A 23,116-nucleotide genomic window follows, 5' to 3' on the forward strand; every position below is an offset into this window, starting at 1 on the left:
TCCCACTAATTTTTGCAAAATTGTATGCCTCTCTTATGCTGTTTTTGACTTCCCTTGTCAGCCACAGTTGCCTCATCCTCCCTTTAGAATGCTTCTTCTTCTTTAGGATGAACTGATCCTGCACCTTCCAAATTACTCCCAGAAACTCCTGCCGTTGCTGCTCTACTGTCATCCCTGCTGGGGTCCCCTTCCAATCGACTTTGGCCAGCTCCTCTCTCCTGCCTCTGTAGTTACCAAACTGGCATGATATGCTAGTATGGATTGAGAATTAAGTAACAGATAGAACACAAAGAGTGGGAACATGCAGGTCTTTCTCAGGTTGGCAGGCTGTGACCAATGGAGTATCAGGGATTGGTGCTTGGGCTCTCGGTATTCACAATCTATGTCAATGATTTGGTTGAAGAGGCAAATGTCACATTTCCAAGTTTGTTGACGATACCAAACTAGGCAGGATTGTGAGTACGGAGGAACATGTAAAGAGGCTTCAAGGAGATATGGACGTTGAGTCATAGGGTGAGAAAATGTCAAACACTGGCTATTTGTTAAATGGTGAGAGATTGCACAATGTTCATAGAGACCCAGGTGTGTGTGTACACAAATCACTGAAGGCCAACATGTCAGCACAACAAGCAATTAAGTGGACAAATGATACAATAGCCTTTATTACAACAGGGTTAGATTACAGGACTAAAGAAGTCTCACTCCAATTGTATAGTTATAGAGGGATACAGCAAGGAAACAGACCCCACTCACCCAGGTCATTCTCTCTTCTCTCCTCTTCCATCAGTTAGAAGATACAGGAGCCTGGGGAAACACACCATCAGGCTTAAGGACACTGTGATAAGACTATTGAACGGTTCCCTTATACGATGAGATGGACTCTGACTTCACCTTATTGTTGTGACCTTGCACCTTATTGTCTACCTGCACTGCACTTTCTCTGTAGCTGTGACACTTTACTCTACTGTTATTGTTTTTACCTGTACTACCTCAATGCACTCTGTATTAACTCAATGTAACTGCACTGTGTAATGAATTGACCCATACGATCGGTATGCAAGACAAGTTTTTCACTGTACCTCAGTACAAGTGACAATAATAAACCAATACCAATACCCTTTAGCCCGACATGTCTGTATTGGTGCATCCATATAGGATGCTCTCTATGGTGCATGGATAAGAGTTGGTGAGTGTCAAAGGGGACATACCGAATTTCTTTCCTGAGGAAGTAGAGGTGCTGGTGAGCTTTCTCGGCTGTGGCATCTACGTGATTTGACCAGGATAGGCTATTGGTGATGTTCACTCCCAGGAACTTGAAGCTCTCAACCCTCTTGACCTTAGCACCAATGATATAGACAGGTACATGTACGCCACCCCCTTTCCTGAAGTCAATGACCAGCTCTTTTGTTTTGTTGACATTGAGGGAAAGGTTGTTGTCATGACACCATGCCACTAAGCTCTCTCTCTCCTTCCTGTACTCCGACTCATCGTTGTTTGAGATACGGCCTACAACATTTGCAAACTTGTAGATGGAGTTAAAGCAGAATCTGGCCACGCAGTCATGAGTATATAGGGAGTAGAGGGCTGAGGATGCAGCCTTCTAGGGCACCAGTGTTGAGAATAATCGTGCTGGAGGTATCGCTGTGCTCACTGATTGCAGTCTGTTGGTCAGAAAGTCAAGGATGCAGTTACAGAGGGAGGTGTTGGGTCCTAGGTCTCAGAGTTTGGTGACGAATTTGCTTGGGATTGTAGTTTTGAAGGCAGAGCTGTAGACAATAAACAATCGTCTAACGTAGGTGTCTTTACTGTCCAGATGCTCCAGAGCTGAGTGTAGGGCCAGGCAGATGGCGTCCGCTGTAGGCCAGTTTCGGCGATAGCTGAATTGCTGTTGGTATTGCAGGTATTGACTATCAGGTAGCTATTCATACTAATCCCATTTACCAACACTTGGTCCACAACATACTATTCCTCGGCGATTCAAGTGCTCGTCAGAAGACTTAAACGTTGTGAGAGTCCCTGCCTCCACCACCCCCTCAGGCAGTGAGTTCCAGATTCCAAACCTCTAGGTGAAAAAGTTCTTCCTCAGATCCCCTCTAATTCCTCACACTATGCCCTCTGGTTCTAGAGACCCCTGCCATGGGGAAGGATTCTCACACCACCCACCCTACCCATGCCCCTGATAACTCTGCATACCTCACCCGGCTCTCCCCCGCCCCCTCCACTCTTTCCAAGAACACAGAGACGGCTCGGAGGACCGGCCGCTCAGCTGCACCACCACAGACAACCCTTGAAGTGGGTTTAGAAAGCGAGAGGGTGAGGTTGTGCTGTGGGTGAAAGGGGCCGGGACAGTTCGGGTCCCGAAGGGAGACAGGTTGGGATCAGGCATAACCCTCGGATTGACCGCACTCCCCATCCCGGTCCTCCGGCCATTCCCAGACCCGGACACGGACTCACCCTCCCTCGCTCCAGCAGCCAATCAGCGCAGCCCGCACCGACCAATCTGTGGACACCTTCATTTGGGGCGTCAGCACCAATGGTGAGCGACGTTGGGGCGACGTGGGTGGTGGCGTCGGCAGGAATGGTAGGTGGTGCTATGGTGGGGAACGGGGAAGTCCTGGTGCCGCTGGCGCTGCAGTTACGGCCTGCAGTCTGCAGGGCAGCTCAGCGAGGGGTTGGTGGTCGCCGCCCGAGGATGTGGTTTAAATGATGTCCTGCCCCATCCCCACAGGCAGCGTATCCCTGCAGCATTCACCCATCGGCATGTCATCCCTAGTGAGCTAACCGTGGGGAGGTGGGCAACGCACTACAGGCGGGGAAGTGGGCAGGTACAACACATGACAGGATTAAAGTCCTTAGGAGTTTGGAAATGCATAATTGCAAGCAGGGATGTTAAATAATATCACTGAAAAAATAGTTTGAGAAGTACATTGGCATCACAGTTGATGGATGTTAATTTATTGAGAAAAAACGTGTACCTTACTAACTTTTCAGAATGCACTGGAGCATTTCACATCCAATTAATTATTTTTGAAGCATGGTCATTATTGAACCAGAGGAATCTAACAAAATTAGAAATGTGATTGTGACCAGAAAACCTCTTGGGAATATTTGTTGAGAAATAAATGTCAGTGTGGATGCTGGGAATAATTTGCCTGCTCTTTAGAATTGTGAATAAATTTTTGGAAGGTAAAATAATCTGCTCAGAATAATAATGGTGCAATATTTTCTACCTCCACAGAGTGAGAATTTAATGGCAACCAACCACTCCTTCACAGGGTCAGATGACACAGCAGATGAAGCTGTCCGGTCCACATGTGATGATGCAACAGTTTGTAAAAGGTAGGAATGGCAGAGCTGCAGGAGGACTGGGACCATGTGCCTGAAAACTTGGAGTGTGGAATGTATTCTATAATCTATCTTGGATGTGTAGGGAATTGTTCACATTCTACACATAGTGAGATTTTAAATCTAAAGAGTCTTGGGTCATTAGGATGAATAGACACTTAGCATGGGGAAAGAAAGTTGGAGAGTTAAAACACCCCCTGAGAAGCCTCTTAACAGTAACTTACTGGCCCAGTGGAAGGGTGGGAGCAGATTCTGACAATGATGTAAAGTGGAAGAAAAAACTGGAAAAAAATAGAGGAAAATAATATTGTTTAAATTAAGTTGCAAAATTACTGTTGTATTCAAATTTGACATTTAGATTGGCTGATTTAAATTCAAATATGTGGGAAGCAAATATATACATTACAACCCACTGATTCTCAGAGTTACCTTGACTACACTTCCTGTAAGGACTCATTCCATTCTCCAACTTTTCCCATTAATTTTCATGATGCCATCTTCCACATCAATACTTTCTATGTCTTTCTTAAAAGAGAAACCACTCCATCATAGTTAACACAGTGCTTGTTTGTTCCTTTACCATTTCCCACACCTTTGCTCTCACTCTTATCCCTCTCTATCCCCTAGACCACTTTCCTGAGGGAAACCTTACCAGCTTCCACATTCAGTGGATCATCCTTTGCCAGTTCAGGCACATCCAGTACGATGGCATCTTCATCCACTTTCAGCATTCCAATGGGACTTTTCCCTCTGGAACATCCTGGTTCTCTCTTCCATCACCACCAACTCCACCATTTTCCACAGCAGCTGCCCATGCAGCTGGAGGACATGCAGCATCTACCCAGCACACACTGAAATCTCTAGAAATCTAAAATAAAACAGAATATGTTTGAACTGTTCAACAGGGCATCTCTGAGAGAGAAACAGAATGAAGGAAGGTCATGACCTGAAATGTTAAATTTATTTTACTCTCTTCATTAAATGCAGCACCTGCCCTTTGCATCCTCCCTTCCCACCTTGCAGGGGATCGCAACAGGGGTGAGATGCGTGCACAACAAACTGGGTACAAACGAATCAAGGAAGAAACAATACGATGCCTGCCACCCCCCGATCTCAGTGCAAGCACAGCTCTATGCTAGAGGGATATTCTAACTGATTTCTCTTAAGCAGTGCACAGCTTACGTCAGCATCCCTCGAAGACGACAGAGAGACAACCAAGCACGTGTGGCACTCTTTATACTGCTGGAGGGCTGGGGGTGGTCCAGCCCAGGTAGTTCTAAAGGGGCAATGCTCAAGTGTGCCAGGTACAAAGGTACTTAAAGTGACCAATCGTCAGGTGTGCCCTGAAGGGCAGGGGTGGAACCAAACCTTGATTGACAGTGGTGTGTCATCTGACCAGATGGGGTCAGTGTTGTCACGTGACAGCCACGACCCTCCACGATACAGTCCACCCCTCTGAAGTCACAACACCCGCCAACCATTACATTGAAATAACTGTTTCTAAGCTTAAAACATTACTAGTGAAGGGCAGACGTGCTCTTAATCTGGCAAGCACAGCACAAGATACAAATAGTGATGACAATTAGAACAAGAGCAGTGGCCCAGTGGATGACAGTTGCCCACCATCCCCCCCAGAGACCCAAACGGCCACCAGTTTCCCCATGAGGTGTCGTGCTGGAGGAGCTGGTCCCTTGCTTTTTGAATTTTGGCCACCGAGTCCCGAATGTGAGCAGCCAAGTTGGTGATGTTGCTGGACTCATCAGGGATAAAGGTGCAGCACTCCTTACCAATCACTGCGCAGGTACCACCATTCGCACCATTCCAGGGCCATTCAATTCTGCAGGGCTACCATCCTGACAGCAGTCAACTCAGCTGCTGTCCTTGCCAGGGCATCTTTGGTATGTTGCAGTGCCACTGCCATTTCATTAGCCAGCATCTCGAGCACGCTGGTCATCTGGATGACCTCACAGGACAGTCAGGCGGTGCCATACGTGGGAAAGGCTATCATCCAGAACCTCTCTGCCTCTGTGATGGCCCTCTTGTCCCGATGGCTGCTGTATGCCGGGTGCTCCCCAAGGTCATTGAGAGCGTGGATATAGGGCACCACAAATGCTGGAAAGCAGCAACCGTACCAGCTTGTGGGCAGCCACGCGTAGGCACGGTTGCCACAAATCTAGTGGGCTCCGTTCAAAGTCCAGGGAACCCCCAGCTTAGCGGCACCATCGGCAGTGGTCACGGGACTGCCATCTAGCACCCCCCCCCCCCCCCCCCCCCACAAAAAACAGATATACCAAACCTGACAGCTGCGAAAAGTCTATGTAAGCAGTTCATTTGAAGATCATCTGGGGGGATCAGTGTAAGTGGTAGAGCTTCATCGGCATGTGCTGGGGTTTGGACACAAATCCAGCAGTCTGATTTATTGGAGGTGCTGGTGAATTCATAAACAACTCTGCGCCCTTGGATCTTCTGCCAGAGGTTCCATTCAGCAACCGTCTCGCTGGCCGAGACCCACAATTCAAAAGGGACACCTGCCTGGCGGGGAGCAAGTGGCAGTGCTTGTTCCACAGCTTGCTCTGCTGTTTTCAAAAGCGGCCTCTTGTTCGGGTCCCCATTAAAATGTGGCTTCCTTATGAAAGATTAGGCTGTGGCAGATAGTGGAGCTATGAATATCTAAATCCACCAGTGCATGCCAAGGCTCGTTTGGGTGCCCTGCAATGGCCTCAGTGCTATCTTGGTGTCCCCCCGGCACTCTTTACTGTTGGCTACAGACGACCTTGGAGGGATGGGGAAAAACAACTGCTTCCCATTTGGCTGCCCCAACCACAACTGTAGCCCATGCAACCCCGAACGTAAACTTGCCCCAGTTAGTATGAAGGGACTGTCCCTTTAAGACATTGATCCCTAGGATGCACTCAGGAAAGTCTGCTATCAACACTGTTACAGGTCGAGGGGGTTGGTTACCGATGGCCATGCGGATCATGACTTCCCTTGCAGGTAAAAGGGAACCCCCCTAACTCCTCTATTTGCATCTGTGTCCCTTTCCACCCGGTGGCATCGCCCGGGATGATGGTGTGTTGGGCATCCATGTCAATGAGTGCCATCCATCTCTGTATGTTCCCCCTTCCCTAATGTACAGCAACTGGTATATGTGGCCTCAGTTCTCCCGGGCAGGAGAGGGCAGTGGAACAAATGTGCCAGGACCTCTGGCCTTCCACCTGTGTGGGGGGGGAGGTGGAGGTCTGCCACCCCATGGGTGAAGGTTCCTGCTGGCGGAGATTAGCCATTTCCTGTCCCAGAGCTCAGCCTTGAAGGCAGAAGAGACTGTTTCGAGTGGGGGAGGGACAGAGGCAGTGTTGTTGGCAGTCCGCGTGGTTCGGAGGTTGGGGGTGCCCCTGTGTCGGGCTTGATCCCAGGGTGGTTGTGGGTTTTCCCTTGGCCAGATATCCCCCAACAATGCTCTTTCCAGTGCGCGTAAACAGCGTAGGTCGGGATCCCATCTGTGCTGGCATGGTCCACCCCTGCACACAGCAGGTCCAAGAATAGCCATTTGCGTGTAAAACGAGGGGTTGTGTCTCCAGCCCTCGTCTTTGCCCTACGGACCTGGGTGGGCTTCCCCCGCTGCAAGAACTCTAGCCCTTCCAGGAGGGTGATGGTGTACCGCATGGCCTTCCCATTAGCCGGTCCCATGAGGGGCAGGACCACTGGCCTCAAATCGAGGTGCGCGGTGGTGACCAGGTATCCCATTAGCGCGCTGGTTACCCTGGTATTTTCTAGAGAGTTGCAATCGCAGGCTCCCTTGTAAATGCCGGTCACCAGCGCCCACTACCTAATGACCTTGGTGCCCTCACTGACCATACTCCATTGCAGTCACCCGTATAAATCCCACTTGAGAAGGGTAGGGTACTGGACCTTCACGGCGGTCACTACCCGATCCCTTCCTGTGGTGCCCGTAGGGCATTATTAACACTGCTGGTCAAACAGGTTCCCCAGGGCACTGGCTTCCTGGTGAGAGAAGCTCACATTGGGGGCCCCCTCATCCCACAGTCAGAGCAGCCATGTGGCCAGGTGCTCGCCCGGCCGCTGGCGGTACCAATCCACCAGCAGGGTCAGCTCCTTGGCTGAGAAATCCCGGGTCTCCGTAGTCTCGGCGAGGCCATGGGCACCTTCCCCTGCGGGGGCCTCATCCTGACTCCCCTCCCCTCTGTGGCAGACCTGGGACTGCGTGGTGATGGGTCGAGCATGCAGGGATTCGGGTGGGTAGGGGGGAGGGTGGGTGTGATGGGATCCAGGCTCCTCGGGCACCCCCTCCTCATCACGTGACATCCCCCAGCCATGCATCCAGCTTGTTGCCGTGCCGGACCAGGGCTCAAATTTTGAGCAGGTCCAGCTGCCAGCCAGAGCGGCGGGCTGCCTGCGCTTGCTGCAGTTGAATCAGCCTGTCGGCAACCTCGGTACCTCTGGCCTCGAGATCGTTGGCTCTGGTCTGGGCAGCCTGGATTGCCTCCTGCAGCACTGCTGGAGCACCTCTATCTCTTTGTCTTTCTGGAGACATGTATTCTGTGTCTGGCTAGTAATCCTGACCTGGCGTCTCAGGAGGGACGCAAACAGCCAGAAGGCACCCCTTTGACTCCCTTTGGCCTTGGGGAACCCTGACCTCTGGAGGAGGGCGACCACGTGGTCCCCCAATTTCTCACCACGAGGGTCTAACTGCTCGGCCCAGTCCACTGGTTTACCGTGGTCTGCCGGCATGCTGGCCAAGCTCCCAAATCCCTTAGTCTCATCGGTCCACCCAGGAATCCTATCCTCGGTGCCTGAACTGGCTTTCTTGCCCCTATCCCAGAACATCCCTCCCTGCGTCTGTGTTCGGCCAAGACCCTCGAGACCCTGCTCGCAGCACCAAACGTTGTGTGACAGATTCGAGGGTCTCTAGGGACAAGGACTCTGGACACAGTCTTTGGAGTTAAAATGATTTATTTATAAAAGACAAATGTGGGACAGGATAAACGGGAAAGAACGTACACGTACACGCACACGGGTGGTTGCGAACGTGGGGCAATCGCAATAAGGGTGAGATGCGCGCGCATACACACAACAAACTGGGTACACATGAATCAAGGAAGAAACAATACGATGCCTGCCACCCCTCGATCTCAGTGCAAGCACGGCACTATGCTAGAGGGATATTCTAACTAATTTCTCTTAAGCAGTGCACAGCTTAGGTCAGCATCCCTCGGAGACAACAGAGAGAGAACTAAGCACATGCGGCACTCTTTATACTGCTGGAGGGCTGGGGGTGGTCCAGCCCAGGTAGTTCAAAAGGGCCAGTGGTCAAGTGTGCCAGGTACAAAGGTGCTTAAAGCGACCAATTGTCAGGTGTGCCATGAGGGGCAGGGGTGGAGCCAAACCTTGATTGACAGTGGTGTGTCCTCCGACCAGATGGGGGTCAGTGTTGTCATGTGACAGCCAAGATCCTCCACAATACAGAGTCCTGACCCGAAACGTTGACCACCTGCTTTTCTCCACAGATGCTGCCTGGCCTGCTGAGTTCGTTCAGCATCATAGTGTTTTTCATCTAGATTCCAGCATCTGCAGTCCTTTATTTCTCAACACTATGACAAAGGATGTGGTAATGTTAGGCGTGTAGGAGAGATTCACCAGGATGTTGCCTGGAATGGAGGGCTGTAGTTACAAGCAGAAATTTGATAGGCTGGGATTGTTCTCTCAGGAGTGCAGGAAGCCGAGGGGTTACCTTATAAAGGTTTATAAAATTATGATGGGCCCAGATAGAGTCTTTTTCCAAGTATCATGGAGTCTAAAACTGAAGGATACAGATTTAAGGTAAGAGGCAAAAGGGGATTTGAGGATTATGTTTTTCTACACAGAAGGTGGTGGATACATGGAATGAGGTGCCAAAGAAAGTGTTGGAGGCGGGTACAATTACATTTAAAAAGCATTTGGACAGGTACACGGATAGGAAAGAATGAAGGAATATGGGCCAAATGAAGGAAAATGGGATTAATATCTTGGTCAGCTTGGACAACTTGGGCTGAAGGGCCTGTTTCCATGCTGTATAACTCTATGACTCTATCTACAATGTTGTAAACACCCTATTGTATCCATTACTTCATGTAGCGCAGAAAATTGTACAAGCAGGCTTGGCCATTTCACTAGTTCTGTCCAGAATCTTTTAACACTAAACCTTGAATGTTCATCTAAGCTGCATAGAAGACTATTTTTAATTAAGGTAAAAATAAAATTTCTGTGATAAATGCAATGTTTCTGATTACCATGAGACCTCAATGAATTGTTGTTAGTTGCTCTGTTAATAAAGTGGCAGCAGAATCTTAAAGCAAGTATCTGACAGTTCTAATTGAGTAAATTTTCTCGGATATTTCTCCCTTTGGTTTGTCAGGTTTGCAGTGAGTATGAACTACTGGAAGGATCCGTACATACAGTACTTTACAAAGCAACCAAATGAAAGGAAAGCTCCTGAAATAAACAGAGGTAGGTCCCTGCATTGTTGCTACAGTTTACTTGCCCTTCCTTCCCATGTGTTGTTCTCATACCTTTTTCTCATGATTTCCCCACTTCACTTAAAGGTATTGGTTTCTTGCTGGTGTACAATTTCCTCGGTGGTTGTTTTCTGAGTCCACTCAGTCCTCATCGATAATCACAGATGCATTTCATCTCAATCTTGAAAAGACAACCCATGGCCAGTGTTTCTTTCTGTCTTCCTTAATTTTCATTTCTTTATTTCTTTTTATATTTATGATTATACATTTCTTCTGTGTGACACTTCATGGTTTAGATTCAGGGACCTGGATAGTAACAGAGACAGGTTATGTTGGCAGAAAATATGTAGTGTTTGAGTAGAGAGTTTCTCTGAAGGTTATGATTTTATTTTACTCTGTCCTTTGTTGAGAGACTCCCACCCCAGCAGCAGCCTGATTTTTAGTGGGCTTTCTGTCAGATGGAAAGCAGGTTATCACAAACCGTGACCACGAATGAGAAGGGGAGCAATCTATCTGGTTCCATTGCCAGCAGGGGAGTCCCAACCTGGGGATTGATGGAAGGCTGGGTGAACACATTCCTGTTCCTCCTGCTGTACAGCCATTGGTGTGATGGCACTGATCTCCCTAAAGCTGGCCTTGCCTCCCGTCAGCTGCCAGGTTTACCGAGCAATGCAAAGACCAAGTTGTCATTTTTAAACCTGCAAGGAGATTGTCAGAGGCTGGGAGCCTCAGCAACACAATTAAATTGCCATCCCACCTGGGAACTGATTGGCTGGCTCCCCTTTGTCTGGTGTCTGTTATACATGGAAGCACGCAGGTTAGGTTGGAGACTACATTTTCAATTTTAACATTTGACTCCACCTGTTTTTTCTGTTAAAGTACAGCTTATGATATCTCAGAAAGGATTTTCCAATCAAATTGGTTGATGAGACAGCCAATAACTTTTCCAGTTCAGACTGGTTCTAGATCCATTGTGGAGGACATAAAGCTAACTCCAGCAACCAGGGTTCGATCTTGACCGGGTGCTGTCTGTTTAGAGTTAGTATTTTCTCCCTGTGACCATGCTGGTTTCTCCCGAGTGCTCCCGGTTCCTCCCACATCCCAAAGACGTAGGTTAATTGCCCACTGTAAATTCCCTAAAGTGAGTGGCAATATCTGGGGGGACTTGATGAGAATGTGAGGAGAATAAAATGGATTAGGATAGGATTAGAGTATTAGCTATAATAGGATTAGCTATTATTTTCTACTTTGTTAGCATTTCAGAAAACAAATGCAGTTTATTGTCAGTGTTCATTATTTTTATCAGAATATGTCACTTAGAACTGTTGTTATGGTTATTTTTCAGGCAAGTTAAAAGTTCATAATTCCAAAACAAGCTTCGTCACACATTTAGAATATCAACATGTTCACATACATATCATCATTTTTTGGGTATTAGCACATTTGGGTGGCGTTGTGTTAGGGCAAGTTTGAGTGGTGTCATTTCAGGCAATGATTGGATTGCAATGTGATGGGTCATATTAGCGTTATGCTGTGTCGTAACTTGTATCGGGTAGTGTTTGTATCAAGGTGGAGATTTGTGTTGCCTTGTGTCCAGACGGTTTGTGGTTGTTTCATTACATAGGGGCTCATTTGCATCTCGTAGCTTCGGGGTTTGTTTGCATTGCATTTTGCCAGTGTGTGTTTTTGTTGTTTCACTGTGCCACGTCTTTGTGGCGTTTTGCAGGGATGAGTTTTCATTGCATTTCAGCATGGTGCATTTTTGTCGTATTTCACTGGGGCGTGTTTCTATTGCATTCAGTCTGAGAGTGCACGTCTCTGGTTATGGCAGGAAGTGTTTCGCTGTGTCAGTGACCATGTGTCTTGCTGCCTTGGGGAGCGTGTGTGTTTCTTGTTGCGTCATGAGTATGCATGCCTGCTTGCGTATTAGTGAATTTGCGTCACATTACACGAGATTCTGCAGATGCTGGAATCTGGAGCAACACACACAAAAGGTGCTGGAGGAACTCAGCAGGTCAGGCAGCATCTATGGAGGGAAATAAACAGTCGACGCTTCAGGTCAAGACCCTTCATCAGGACTGGAAAGGAAGAGGGCAGAAACCAGAATAAGAAGGTCAGGGGAGGAGCACATGCAGGCAGGTGATAGGTGAGTCTGGTTGAGAGGAGGAGGTAGGTGGGTGCAAAAGGGGGGAGATGTAAGAAGCTGAGAGGTGATAAGTAGAAGAGGCAAAGAGCTGAAGGAGGAGGAATCCAGTAGGAGAGGACAGTGGACCATGGAATAAAGGGAAGGAGGTGGGGAATAGATGGGCAGGTCATGAGGGTGGGGGAAGGCAGCCAAAAGAATGAAGGAGGACAAAGGGGAGAGGAAGGAGGGAGAAAAAAGGGGGAGGAAGAGGGGAGGGGTCACTGAAAGTTAAAGAAATTGATGCTGAGGCTGCCAGATTCGAGACTACCAAGGTGGAATATGGGGTGGTGTTCCTCCAACCTGCGTCTGGCCTCAACGTGGCAGTAGAGGAGGCTACAGATAGACATGTCAGTATGGGAGTGGGATGTGGAATTGAAGTGGCTGGCCACTGGGAGATTCTTGCTTTTGCAGTGGACGGAGCAAAGGTCCTCGATTGGTCACCCAATCTGCTTCTGTCTCACTGATGAAGAGGAGGCCACACCGGATGCAATAAATGGCACCCTGGAAGGACTCTCTCGGGTCCTGAATGGTGATGAGGGAGGAGGGAACAGACCCAACTGGTTTCCCTCCACCGCCACCCTCCTCCGTCTGGCTGAACGGGTACTCACCCTCAACAACTTTCAGCTCCTCCCACTTTCTCCAAACTAAAGATGTAGCCATGGGCATTTGCATGGGCCCCAGCCTTTCTGGCAGCTACGTGGAACAATCCATGTTCCAAGCCTACACTGGTAACGCTCCCCAACTCTTTCTCCACTACATTGATGACTGCATTGTGGTCGCTTCCTGCATCCATGCTGAGCTCATCAATTTTACCAACTTTGCCTCCAACTTCCATCATGTGGTCAGATTTACTTGGTCCATCTCTGATACCTCTCTCCCCTTTCTGGATCTCTCTTTCTCCATCTCCGGAGACAGTTAACCACATATATCTTTTACAAACCCACTGACTTCCACAGTTACCTTGACTCCACTTTGTCATTGCAAGGATACCATCCCCTTCTCCAAGTTCCTCCACTGCATCTGTTCCCATGATGAGGCTTTCCGTTCCAGGACGTCTGGTCTGAGATGTCCTCCTTTTTGAGTAAACAGGGTTTTCCTTCCACTATCAATGCTGTCCTTGCCTGCATTTCCTCCATTTCCCACACGTCTACCCCCCCACCCCCAACATAACAGGGACAGGGTTGCCCTTGTCCTCGCCTACCACTCCACAAGCCTCGCATCCAACACATCATTCTTTACAACTTCCATCACCTCCAATGGGCTCCCACCACCAGGCATCACCTCTTTTCTTTTCCCCCCCAACCTGCTTTCCAAAGGGATCGCACTCTCTGCGACTCCCTTGTCCACTCGTCCCTCCCCACCGATGACCCTTCCAGCACTTATCCCTGCAACCTGTGAATTCCAGGGTGTCATTTATTGTATCCAGTGCTCCTGGTGTTGCTTCCTCTACATGGATGAGACCTGATGCAGTTCGGGTGACCACTTCGAGCACCTTCGCTCCATCTGCCGCAAAAGCAAGAATTTCCCAGTGGCCAGCCACTTCAATTCCACGTCCCACTCCCATACTGACCTGTCTATCCACAGCCTCCTCTATTGCCATGATGAGGCCAGACACAGGTTGGAGGAAAAACACCTAATATTCTGCTTTGGTAGTCTCCAACCTGACGGCCTCAACATTGATTTCTCTAACTTCTGGTAATCTCTCTCCTTCCCCCTTTTTTTTTGCTCCCTCTGCTTCCCCCCCCCCGTCCTCCCTCATTCCTGTTGGGCCCCCTTCCCCCGCCCTCATGACTTACCCCTATATTCCCCACCTCCTTCCCTTTATTCCATGGTCCACTGCCCCCTCCTACTGGATTCCTCCTCCTTCAGCCCTTTGCCTCTTCTACGTATCACCTCTCAGCTTATCACATCTCCCCCCTCCCCTGCCCACCTACCTTCGTCCTCTCATCTGGACTAGCCTATCACCTGCCTGCGTGTGCTCCTCCCCTGACCACGTTCTTCCGGCTCCTGCCCCCTTCCTTTCCAGTCCTGATGAAGGGTCTTGACCCGAAGCGTCAACTGTTTATTTCCCTCCGTAGATGCTGCTTGACTTGCTGAGTTCCTCCAGCACCTTTTGTGTGTTGTGTCACATTTGCATTGCATTGCGCCAAATTGTCGTCACATTATACTGAGGCATGCTTACAATGTATTTTGTTAGGCTTGCTGACAACACATGTCGTTGGGCACAGTGGTGTTGTATTTCATTGGGTGAACTCGCATTGCATTTCATCAGGCATACTGTCACATTTTGTTGGGCAGTTTCATGTCCCATTTCGTCAGGCACTGTCACATTGCATTTCGAGCACATTTTATTGGGCCGTTTATGAGGCATTGCAACAGGGAATGTTCTTCTGGCATTTCATCAAGATATATTGTCATTTCAATGCATAGGGACGTGGTTTGCTTGCATTGTGGTGGGACTCATTTTTATTATATTGCATCAGGGTGTGTTTTCATTGCAATGTACTGGGGATCTTGTCTGGTTGTATTGGGAGTGAATGTGTCTCTGGTTAAGTCGGGGACTGTAGGTTTCATTGCATCACGGTGCACGTGCTGCTGGTTGCATAGGGGTCATTTGCATCAGGAGCATATGTGTCTCATTGTGTTGGTGAGTACGTGTCTGATCATGTCGGGGAGTATGTGCATCACGTTGCATCAGGGCATGCTTTTATCACATTGCATCTGGGCAGATTTTCATTGTATTGCATCAGAGTGAATTTGCATTGCATCACATGAGGGAGTGTGTCTCTGGTTGTGTGAAGCAGCATCTGTTTCTTTGCTTCAGAGCATGTGTGTTTCACATAGCATTGTGGCATGTACCTGGTTGCTTAGGAAGAGTTTGCATTAGGGAGTGTGTTTCTCACTGCATCATGAGTGGTTGTCTTTTGTGTTGGGGTGCATTGGGGCACATGTATCTGCCAAGGAGTGTGTCTCCTGTTGTGTTGCATTTTGTCAGCACATGCTTGCATCACAATTAGTCAGTGCACAGTTTACTCACATTGCGTCAGCAGGTGTGTGTCTCTTATGTCTGGGGCCTTTGTGTCTTGCTTTGGAGTGCATGTGTTGCATAGGGGAGCAATTGTGATGGGGAGCATTTGCGTTTTGTTGCATAGGGGAGCATCGCATCAAGTTCCACTGGGGAGTGTTTATGTCTTATTGCATCTGACTGCGAGTTGTATCGGGGATTGCATGTTTGTGTTGTTGAGCGCACATTTTTTTCTTGTGTCAGAATATATGTGTGTCATGTTGTTTCATGTCACTGCATTGCATTGGGGCACATTTGTGTAGTAGTACATCGTTAAATCACATTGCGTTGAGGCACGTTTTTGTTGTATAGCATCAGGGCAAGTTGGCATCATATTGTTTTACAGAGCTTGTGTCTGGTTGCACCGGGGAGTGCATTTGCGTCACGTTGTGTCAGGGGCACATCTGTGTCATATTATGTTGGGACGAGTTTGTTGCATTGCATTGGGGAGCATTTGTATCATGTTGCATCATTTATTTATATTGCTTTGCATTGGGTGTATTTTCATCACATTGCATCGAGCTGCTCTTTTGTCATATTGTGTTTGGGGTGAGTTTACACTGCATTGTGTCATGGAGTGAGTGTGTCTGGTTGTGTAGGGGAGTGTTTGAGTCTTATTGGGGAACACTTGTATCTTCTTGAGTTGGGGAGCATGCGTCAGGGATCATGTGTACTGGGGAATTGGAGCATATTGGGGCACATTTGTATTGCTTTGGGCCTAGTCACATTTGTGCTGCATTGTGTCAGGGCATGTTTGTGTCACATTGCATCAGGGCACATCTGCTTCTGCAGGGCACGTTTGCTACATGTTGTGCAGGGTAGCATCACGACATGCTCACGTTGCATAGTATTGGGGAGTGAATATTCCTCATTTCACTAATGAGCATTTATGTTTGGTTGTGGTAGTTGTGCCTGCACCAGGATGCTTTGGCACAGTTTTGTTGCATGATGACATGAAACATTTGCCTCGCATTGCTTCCAGGGGTGTTTGCAGCATGTTGTGTGGGATGCATGTGTGGTTGCATTGGGAAGTGTGTATTGTTGCTTCAGGGTGCATTTGTGCATGATTGCATCGCGGACCATTTGCATCATGTTGCTTCAGGGAGCATTGTCTGGTTGCATGGATTGCATTTGCATGATGCTTTGGGGTGTGCTTTTGTTGTGTTACATCAGGGACTCTGTGTTAGGTTACCTTGGATGTTTGTGTCAAGTTGTGTTGCAACACATTTTCTCCCATTACATCTGGGTGTACTGCTTTTGTTGGGTTGCATTGGAGTATGTTTGTTTAAAATTGCATCTGGGATATTTTGGTCGGGTTTTGTTCAGGTGGAATTGCATCACAAGCGTTTGAGTTGGGGTGTATTTGGGCCTAGTTGTATTGTGAAGTGTTTGTGTCAGGGTGGGTTTGTCGGTTATGTTGGGGCACATTTGTCTGGGTGAGTATGCATTGGGGTGCATGTACAGTAAGATGCATCAAGTGCATTTGGGTCAGATCACTTCAGTGTGCCTTTGGGTCATTGGGGCACATTTGAGTTAGATTGTATTGTGGAGTGTTTCTGTTGGGGTGCTTGTGTATCAGGTTACATCAGTTCACAATAGGTTCTGGTAATGCTGGGACACATGTACAATGGAGCAGTGTGGGGTTCTTGCAGCAAAGTAGTCCCAAGGAAGGTCAGCCATAAACTTGAACAGGGGACAAGGGACCTAATGGCCTACTCCTGCTTCTTGCCTTCTCCAGTTACATTAGTAGCTCAGTAGTGAGTGCCCAGAATGTTGATGGAATGGGGGGACTCATCTGGGCAAATCCTTGGAAGACTTGCTGTCTCGCCCAAGTGGCTTGCTTTAATATGTATACCTAAGTGTTGACTATCAGCTACTGTTTGAACATTGCATGTAGCAGCATAAAGCCTGGATCTCTCTTTGCCCACATTCACTGTTGAAAAACAACAGCAGATTCCCCTGTCTCTGAGTGTACTGTGAACTGCTGCCTTTTTAGAGATCGTTGAACATTGGTTGTATTAATCCTCTGAGTCTTGGGGCAAGATTGTTCCTCTTAAGCTGCTGTTTTCCTTTGCAGGTTATTATGCCCGTGTAAAGGCAGTGAATTTATTGCTGGATGCTTTTGTGAAGAAAACCAACTGTAATTGTCAAGTTATAAATCTGGGCGCTGGTTTGGACACAACTTTTTGGAGACTCAAGGTATTATTGGCTAGTTATAATGGTTGTATTTTTACAAATTGAGTAAATATATTTTTACGTACTCAGATTAGTTATTAGCTGTGTAGTTTGTTAGGGTGAAGTGGTCAGTCAAACTTTAGATGATTAAACTATAGATAACTAAATTGCTCTTCTTAAGATTTGGGACATGTCAAGTTTGAATGTAACCTGTGCCAACTGTAAATTGCCAGCGATTTCATTGCAAGTAGTTCTCTGTATATCAGAACCGGTTTAAGCTAAAATTGGACTCCATCCACCCCCAGAAGTTCAGACAAAATCTTTCTAGAATTGTATTTGGGTACTGTTCAATACTTGAAGTCATACAGCACAAAAACAGGTCCTTCGGCCCACCTTGTCAATGTCAACTATCAAGTACCCATGTATACTAGAGAGAAATGAGACTGCAGATGCTGGAATCTGGAGCAAAACAAAGTGCTAGAAGAAATCGGTGGGTCAAGCAGCATATGTGGAAACAAAAGATTTCACATTATTTCAGCTCTCCTTCCCATTCTCAGACTGACCTGTCTATCCTTGGTCTTCTCCACAGCCACAGCAAAGCCAAATGCAAACTAGAGAACCAGCACCTCATATTCTACCTGGGTAGCCTATAGCCCAATGGTTTGAACATCTGAATTTTCCAATTTCAGGTAATCCCCTTCCCCTGTGTTCCATTCCCACTTTGTTCACCTTTTCTACCCCTCCTCCCTCCCTTGCCCATCATTCCCCTGCTCATTTGGTTCCACCGACCAGCTGCTATCCCACACAGGGCCATCTTTCCTCTTCACCGCCCCTCCCCAGACCTAATGCATGGTCTGAACCCGAAATGTTAGCACATCCCTTTTGCCTCCACAGCTGCTGCTTCACCTGCTAAATTCTCCCAGCAGATTTGACCCATCTATACTAATCCCATTCACCATAGCTTTCTGTGCCTTGGTGATTCAAGTGCTTGTCTAGATACTTTTTAAATGTCGTGAGCACACCATTGCTTCCATAGGCAGTGTATACCAGACTGCAGTTACCCTTTGGGTGAAAAAACTTCTCCTCAGATCTCCTCAAACCCTCTTACTCTTCTCAAACTTGGGTTGTCTGGTCTGAAATACCTCTGCCATGGGGAAAAGTTTCTTACTATCCATCCTAACTATGTCCCTCATAATTTTGTACCACTCTGTCAGGTCTCCCCTCAGCCTGTGCTCCAAGAAAAACAAATGCAGCCTATTCAGTCTCATAACTGAAATGCTCCGTCTCAAAACATTCTGCTGAATCTCATCTGTACTCCCTCCAGTGCAATCACGTCCTTCCTGTAGTATTGTGACCACAGCTGCATGTGATAGTTCAGCTGTAGCCTCACCAATGTATTATAAATTTGTACGATGTCTACCATGCTCTTGTATTCTATGCCCAGCTAATGAAGGCAAGTCTTAATGTCTTCACTATCTCATCTACCTGTGCTGCCACCTTTTAGGAATATACTGATTTGTATATCAAGTTCCCTCTATTCCTCAATACTGCTCAGGGCCAAACCATTCAGGGTGTATGTCTTACCCTTGCCAAAATGTAGCAATCCTTCTTCCATTGCTCCACCTATCTTACCAGCTGATGAATATTATCCTGTAACCTAAGACTATCATCACCACCAACCAGACACACAGGCTGATGTGTAAACTTACTATTTGTACCTCCTACATTCATATCCAAATCATTAATGTATATAACAAACAATAAAGTTCCCAGCTTTACAGACTTCCAATCATAAAAGCAACCCTCCGCCATCACCTATTACCAACATAGGATCCAGTCTGCTAACTTGGATTCTATGTGTTCCATAAACCCATTAAAATATGGGTTTGCACCAGATGACATGTATATTCAACAACCTTTTAACAAATAGCCTTAAAAATATAAAACAAATGAAAATTGAATTTATTGCCATAAACTCCAAGGCGAAGTACAAGGTTAATGGCGGAATTCTGGGTAGTGTGGAGGAGCAGAGGGATCTGGGGGTTCATATCCACAGATCACTGAAAGTTGCCTAGTTAAGAAAGCTTATGGGATGTTAGCTTTCATAAGTCGTGGGATCGAGTTTAAGAGTCGCGAGGTAATGATGCAGCTCTACAAAACTCTGGTTAGACCACACTTGGAGTACTGTGTCCAGTTCTGGTCGCCTCATTATAGGAAGGATGTGGAAGCATTGGAAAGGGTGCAGAGGAGATTTACCAGGATGCTGCCTGGTTTGGAGAGTATGGATTATGAGGAGAGACTAAGGGAGCTAAGGCTTTACTCTTTGGAGAGAAGGAGAATGAGGGGAGACATGATAGAGGTATACAAAATATTAAGAGGAATAGGTAGAGTAGACAGCCAGCGCCTCATTCCCAGGGCACCAATGCTCAATACAAGAGGGCATGGCTTTAAAGTAATGGGTGGGAAGTTCAAGGGAGATATCAGAGGAAAGTTTTTTACCCAGAGAGTGGTTGGGGCATGAATGCGCTGCCTGGGGTAGTGGTGGAGGCAGGTACATTAGTAAAATTCAAGAGATTGTTAGATAAGCATATGGAGGAATTTAAAATAGGGGGATATGTGGGAGGAAGGGATTAGATAGTCTTAGGCATGGTTTAAAGGTCGGCACAACAAGTGGGCTGCAGGGCCTGTTTTGTGCTGTACTGTTCTATGGTTTTATGGATTGTATGGGGATAACATGGCTTTAATACCTTGCACACATCTAGACTTCTCTCTCCAAGGCAACTGATTGCTGATTCAAACTCCTTGCCAATAAGTAGTTAAACCCGAAGCACTGGTATTTTTACAGCACTTTAATAGAACACTATGTCCCAGGGCACTTTGTAAGAATATTCTGAAAAGGAATTTGACACTGAGCCAGGTAATTGAAAGTTTGGTTAAAGAGTAGGATTTAAAGGATATTATAATGGTGGAAAGAAGAGAGAGGTGGTGAAATATGGGTAGAGTTCTGATGCCTAGCACCTTGAAATTCAGGATTTATCAAGAGGTCAGAACTGATGAATGTGGAGAATCTCTGAGTGTCCATCTGCTTCAAGTTGAACTCATTTTCCAGTCCTAAAGGCACTATCACACATTTTGACATGTTGTGGCACTATTGCAGTAAGTAAATAGAACATCATTAAAATACTTCATATTATAAGGGGGGGGGGGGTCCCACAATGCATTGATGCTGGAAGTTACTGTACAGTTTTGTTTTCTGTGTTGGTATGGGATTCCTTTTTGTTACTTCCATTTTCAAACCTTGGGAGGGTACTTTTTTTTTGTTACAGAATATCGAATGCTTCATTTTCTTCATGGCTTTGAGTCATTAGGATTTACTCCTCTGAATAATTATTGAATTGAATACAGACTTCCATTCAAATATCCCATGTTGTCACCATATATTTGGAAATTATGATTAAGCTTTGTCACGTACCAGCAACAAAAGAAACACACAGAGTCATGGATAAGTGTTAAAAATTATTTTATTAATAACTACTTATGATAAGAAAAAAAAGTAAAAATGTTAGAAGTAAGAGTGTTAGATCTTAAACATTAACCCCAAAAACTAAACTCGAAGTGTGTGTGTGGCAAATTCCCAAACTCCAAGTCCAGGAATAGTTCTCAAAGTTCAGTTCAGCAAGCCGTAAGGTGGAACGTGAGCAAAGGCTTCTGCAAAATCACCGTTGACTGAAGAGGAAATGTAGAGAGAAAATAGAGAGTAATTATGAAATCCAAATGTTCCACGATGGAACTCATACAACGCCTCAATCACTGATGATCTCCATTCCTTTGTTCCGAAGTATCTGCCACCCCGAAAGGCATTCGCAACGTGGCCGTCCACACAAATACCTGTTTCCTTCTACAGGTTAACGACAAAGTGGACTCACTGGATTATTTCCAAAAATCCATACGTGGATTGTAGTGATAGACGGTTATTGTTTTTCATCGATCGATACAGAGACCAGCAGGCAGGTGTCTCTCTCCCTCTCTCTCCTCTCTCTGACTGAATGCTCCAAAACGTCATCACATCCTTATCTCCTGTTGTCATCATCACATCTCTCTTCTCTCTCTCTCTCACACACACACACTCACACTCACTCTGTGCTATGTCTTAAAGGGACATTCACCAATAGTAACCTAATCTGTAACAGCTTCTTCATTACTGACCTTGCTGGCCATTTTGTTACTCATTTAATGATGTCATTTGCACAATATATAGAAATGTCTTTATTAAAATCATTACTACAATATAGAGACCCAAAAGACTGCAGATGCTGGAATATGGAGCAAAAAACAAATTGCTGGAGGAACTCAATGTACAGGTAACAACCCGCACCCCTGTGTTCCTTTCTTTCTCCTGATCCACCCAGGTTCACCCTCTCTCCTGACCATCCTCCTCCCCACAATCAGCCCCCTGTTACCCAGTTTCTTTCCCCTCCCCTACCTGGTTCCATCTGTTTATCACCCACACACTGAGCCCTCTGGGTCTCTTGTCCCCTCCCTGAACTGGTTCCATCTGCTCATCATCCTTCCTTGTCTGGTTCCACTTGATACCTTCCTTTGCTGGTCAGATTCTAGAATCTGCAGTCCTTTGTTGTCTCCACATCACCTCCCAGCCTCTGTCTCTACCTCCACCCTTCATTCCTTCCACTTGACTCCCATCTGCCCATCATTCCCCTCCTCATTTGATTCTACCTGTCACCTGCCAGCTCCTGCTTCACTGGCCCCTCTCACCTCTTTATTACTTGCTATCTGTCCTCTGAATTCTCAGTACTGATGCAGAATCTCAACTCAAAACATTCACCATCCCTCTGCCTCCACAGATGCTGCCTGATCTGTCGAGTTCCTCAGCAGTTTGTCTTTTGCTCCATTGCTAGGCTATGTATTACCAGGATGTATATTAAACATAGTGGTTTGAATTTTAGAATGGGCCTGATGCTGAATGTCATGTGGCCTTTTACATTATTAAGTCATATAGATTTGAAACATCTGCCTTAGCTTCCAGAGCGAAAATGCATTTCATGTGGACCAAACAGCCTCAACCCTGCTTTTTATTTTGGTGAACATAGTGTGAAATTGTGCATGACAATGGGGCTGGTGGGTAAGGATCGGACCGTGTTGAAGGTTAGACTTCTGTTTTGGGGTCTTAACAACTACTAATGAAGTGGAGTTGGATCCTAGGTTAAATAATTGTGACGTTTTATTAATATTAGATTATAAATGCACATTTTCTGTTGTAGAATAAATGAGTTTCTGATTGCATGTGTGTCCAGCTAGGCAACAAAGCTCAACATAATGTCTTTCGAAACCAGCATTTAAGATCAAGCACAATTTCATTTTTTTAAATTGTAAACTGTAATATTGACCCAATACAGCTATCGCATCCAGTCTTCTGTGTAAGATAACTCTTTAGAACATTTAACACAACAATCTAGTCTGGATACGGTGGTGGCTTTAGTGATTAATTAAAGCACAGAAGGCTGGTATGCAGTTACTGGGAAAGCTAACAGAATGTTATAGTTTATTGCTAGGGGAACTGGATATAAAAATTGAGAGATTGCACTTCAGTTATATCAGGCATTGGTGAGAGCACATCTCTTTGGACTGTACAGTATTAGAGTCGTTAATTAAGGAAAGATTTTTGGAATTGGAATTGGTTTGTTGTTGTCACGTGTACTGAGGTACAGTGACAAACTTTTATACAGATCAATTCATAACAGTGCATTGAGGTAGGACAAGGGAAAAGAATAACAATGCAGAATAAAGTGTCACAGCTACAGAAAGTGCAGTGCAGGT

At 46.5% G+C, this 23,116-nt stretch overlaps 1 protein-coding gene across 5 annotated transcripts in view; it reads left to right on the forward strand.

Annotated features, from left to right (window-relative positions):
* The first annotated feature begins 2,548 nt into the window (after positions 1-2,548).
* lcmt1 (leucine carboxyl methyltransferase 1) overlaps positions 2,549-23,116 on the forward strand; it is a 65,189-nt gene continuing 44,621 nt past the window's right edge. Inside the window, exons 1-4 of one of the 5 annotated variants that reach the window (XM_052022176.1) lie at positions 2,549-2,581; positions 3,239-3,339; positions 9,758-9,849; positions 17,184-17,305. In XM_052022176.1, the coding sequence (XP_051878136.1) occupies positions 2,579-2,581; positions 3,239-3,339; positions 9,758-9,849; positions 17,184-17,305 (318 nt within the window). In that variant the 5' untranslated portion in view covers positions 2,549-2,578. Of the gene's footprint in view, positions 2,582-2,601; positions 2,826-3,238; positions 3,340-9,757; positions 9,850-17,183; positions 17,306-23,116 lie in introns of those variants that run through there. The other 4 variants (XM_052022177.1, XM_052022178.1, XM_052022175.1 and 1 more) reach the window with 4 other exon arrangements.

Source organism: Pristis pectinata, chromosome 8 (genome assembly GCF_009764475.1).
Source record: "Pristis pectinata isolate sPriPec2 chromosome 8, sPriPec2.1.pri, whole genome shotgun sequence".
Lineage (NCBI taxonomy): Eukaryota > Metazoa > Chordata > Chondrichthyes > Rhinopristiformes > Pristidae > Pristis > Pristis pectinata.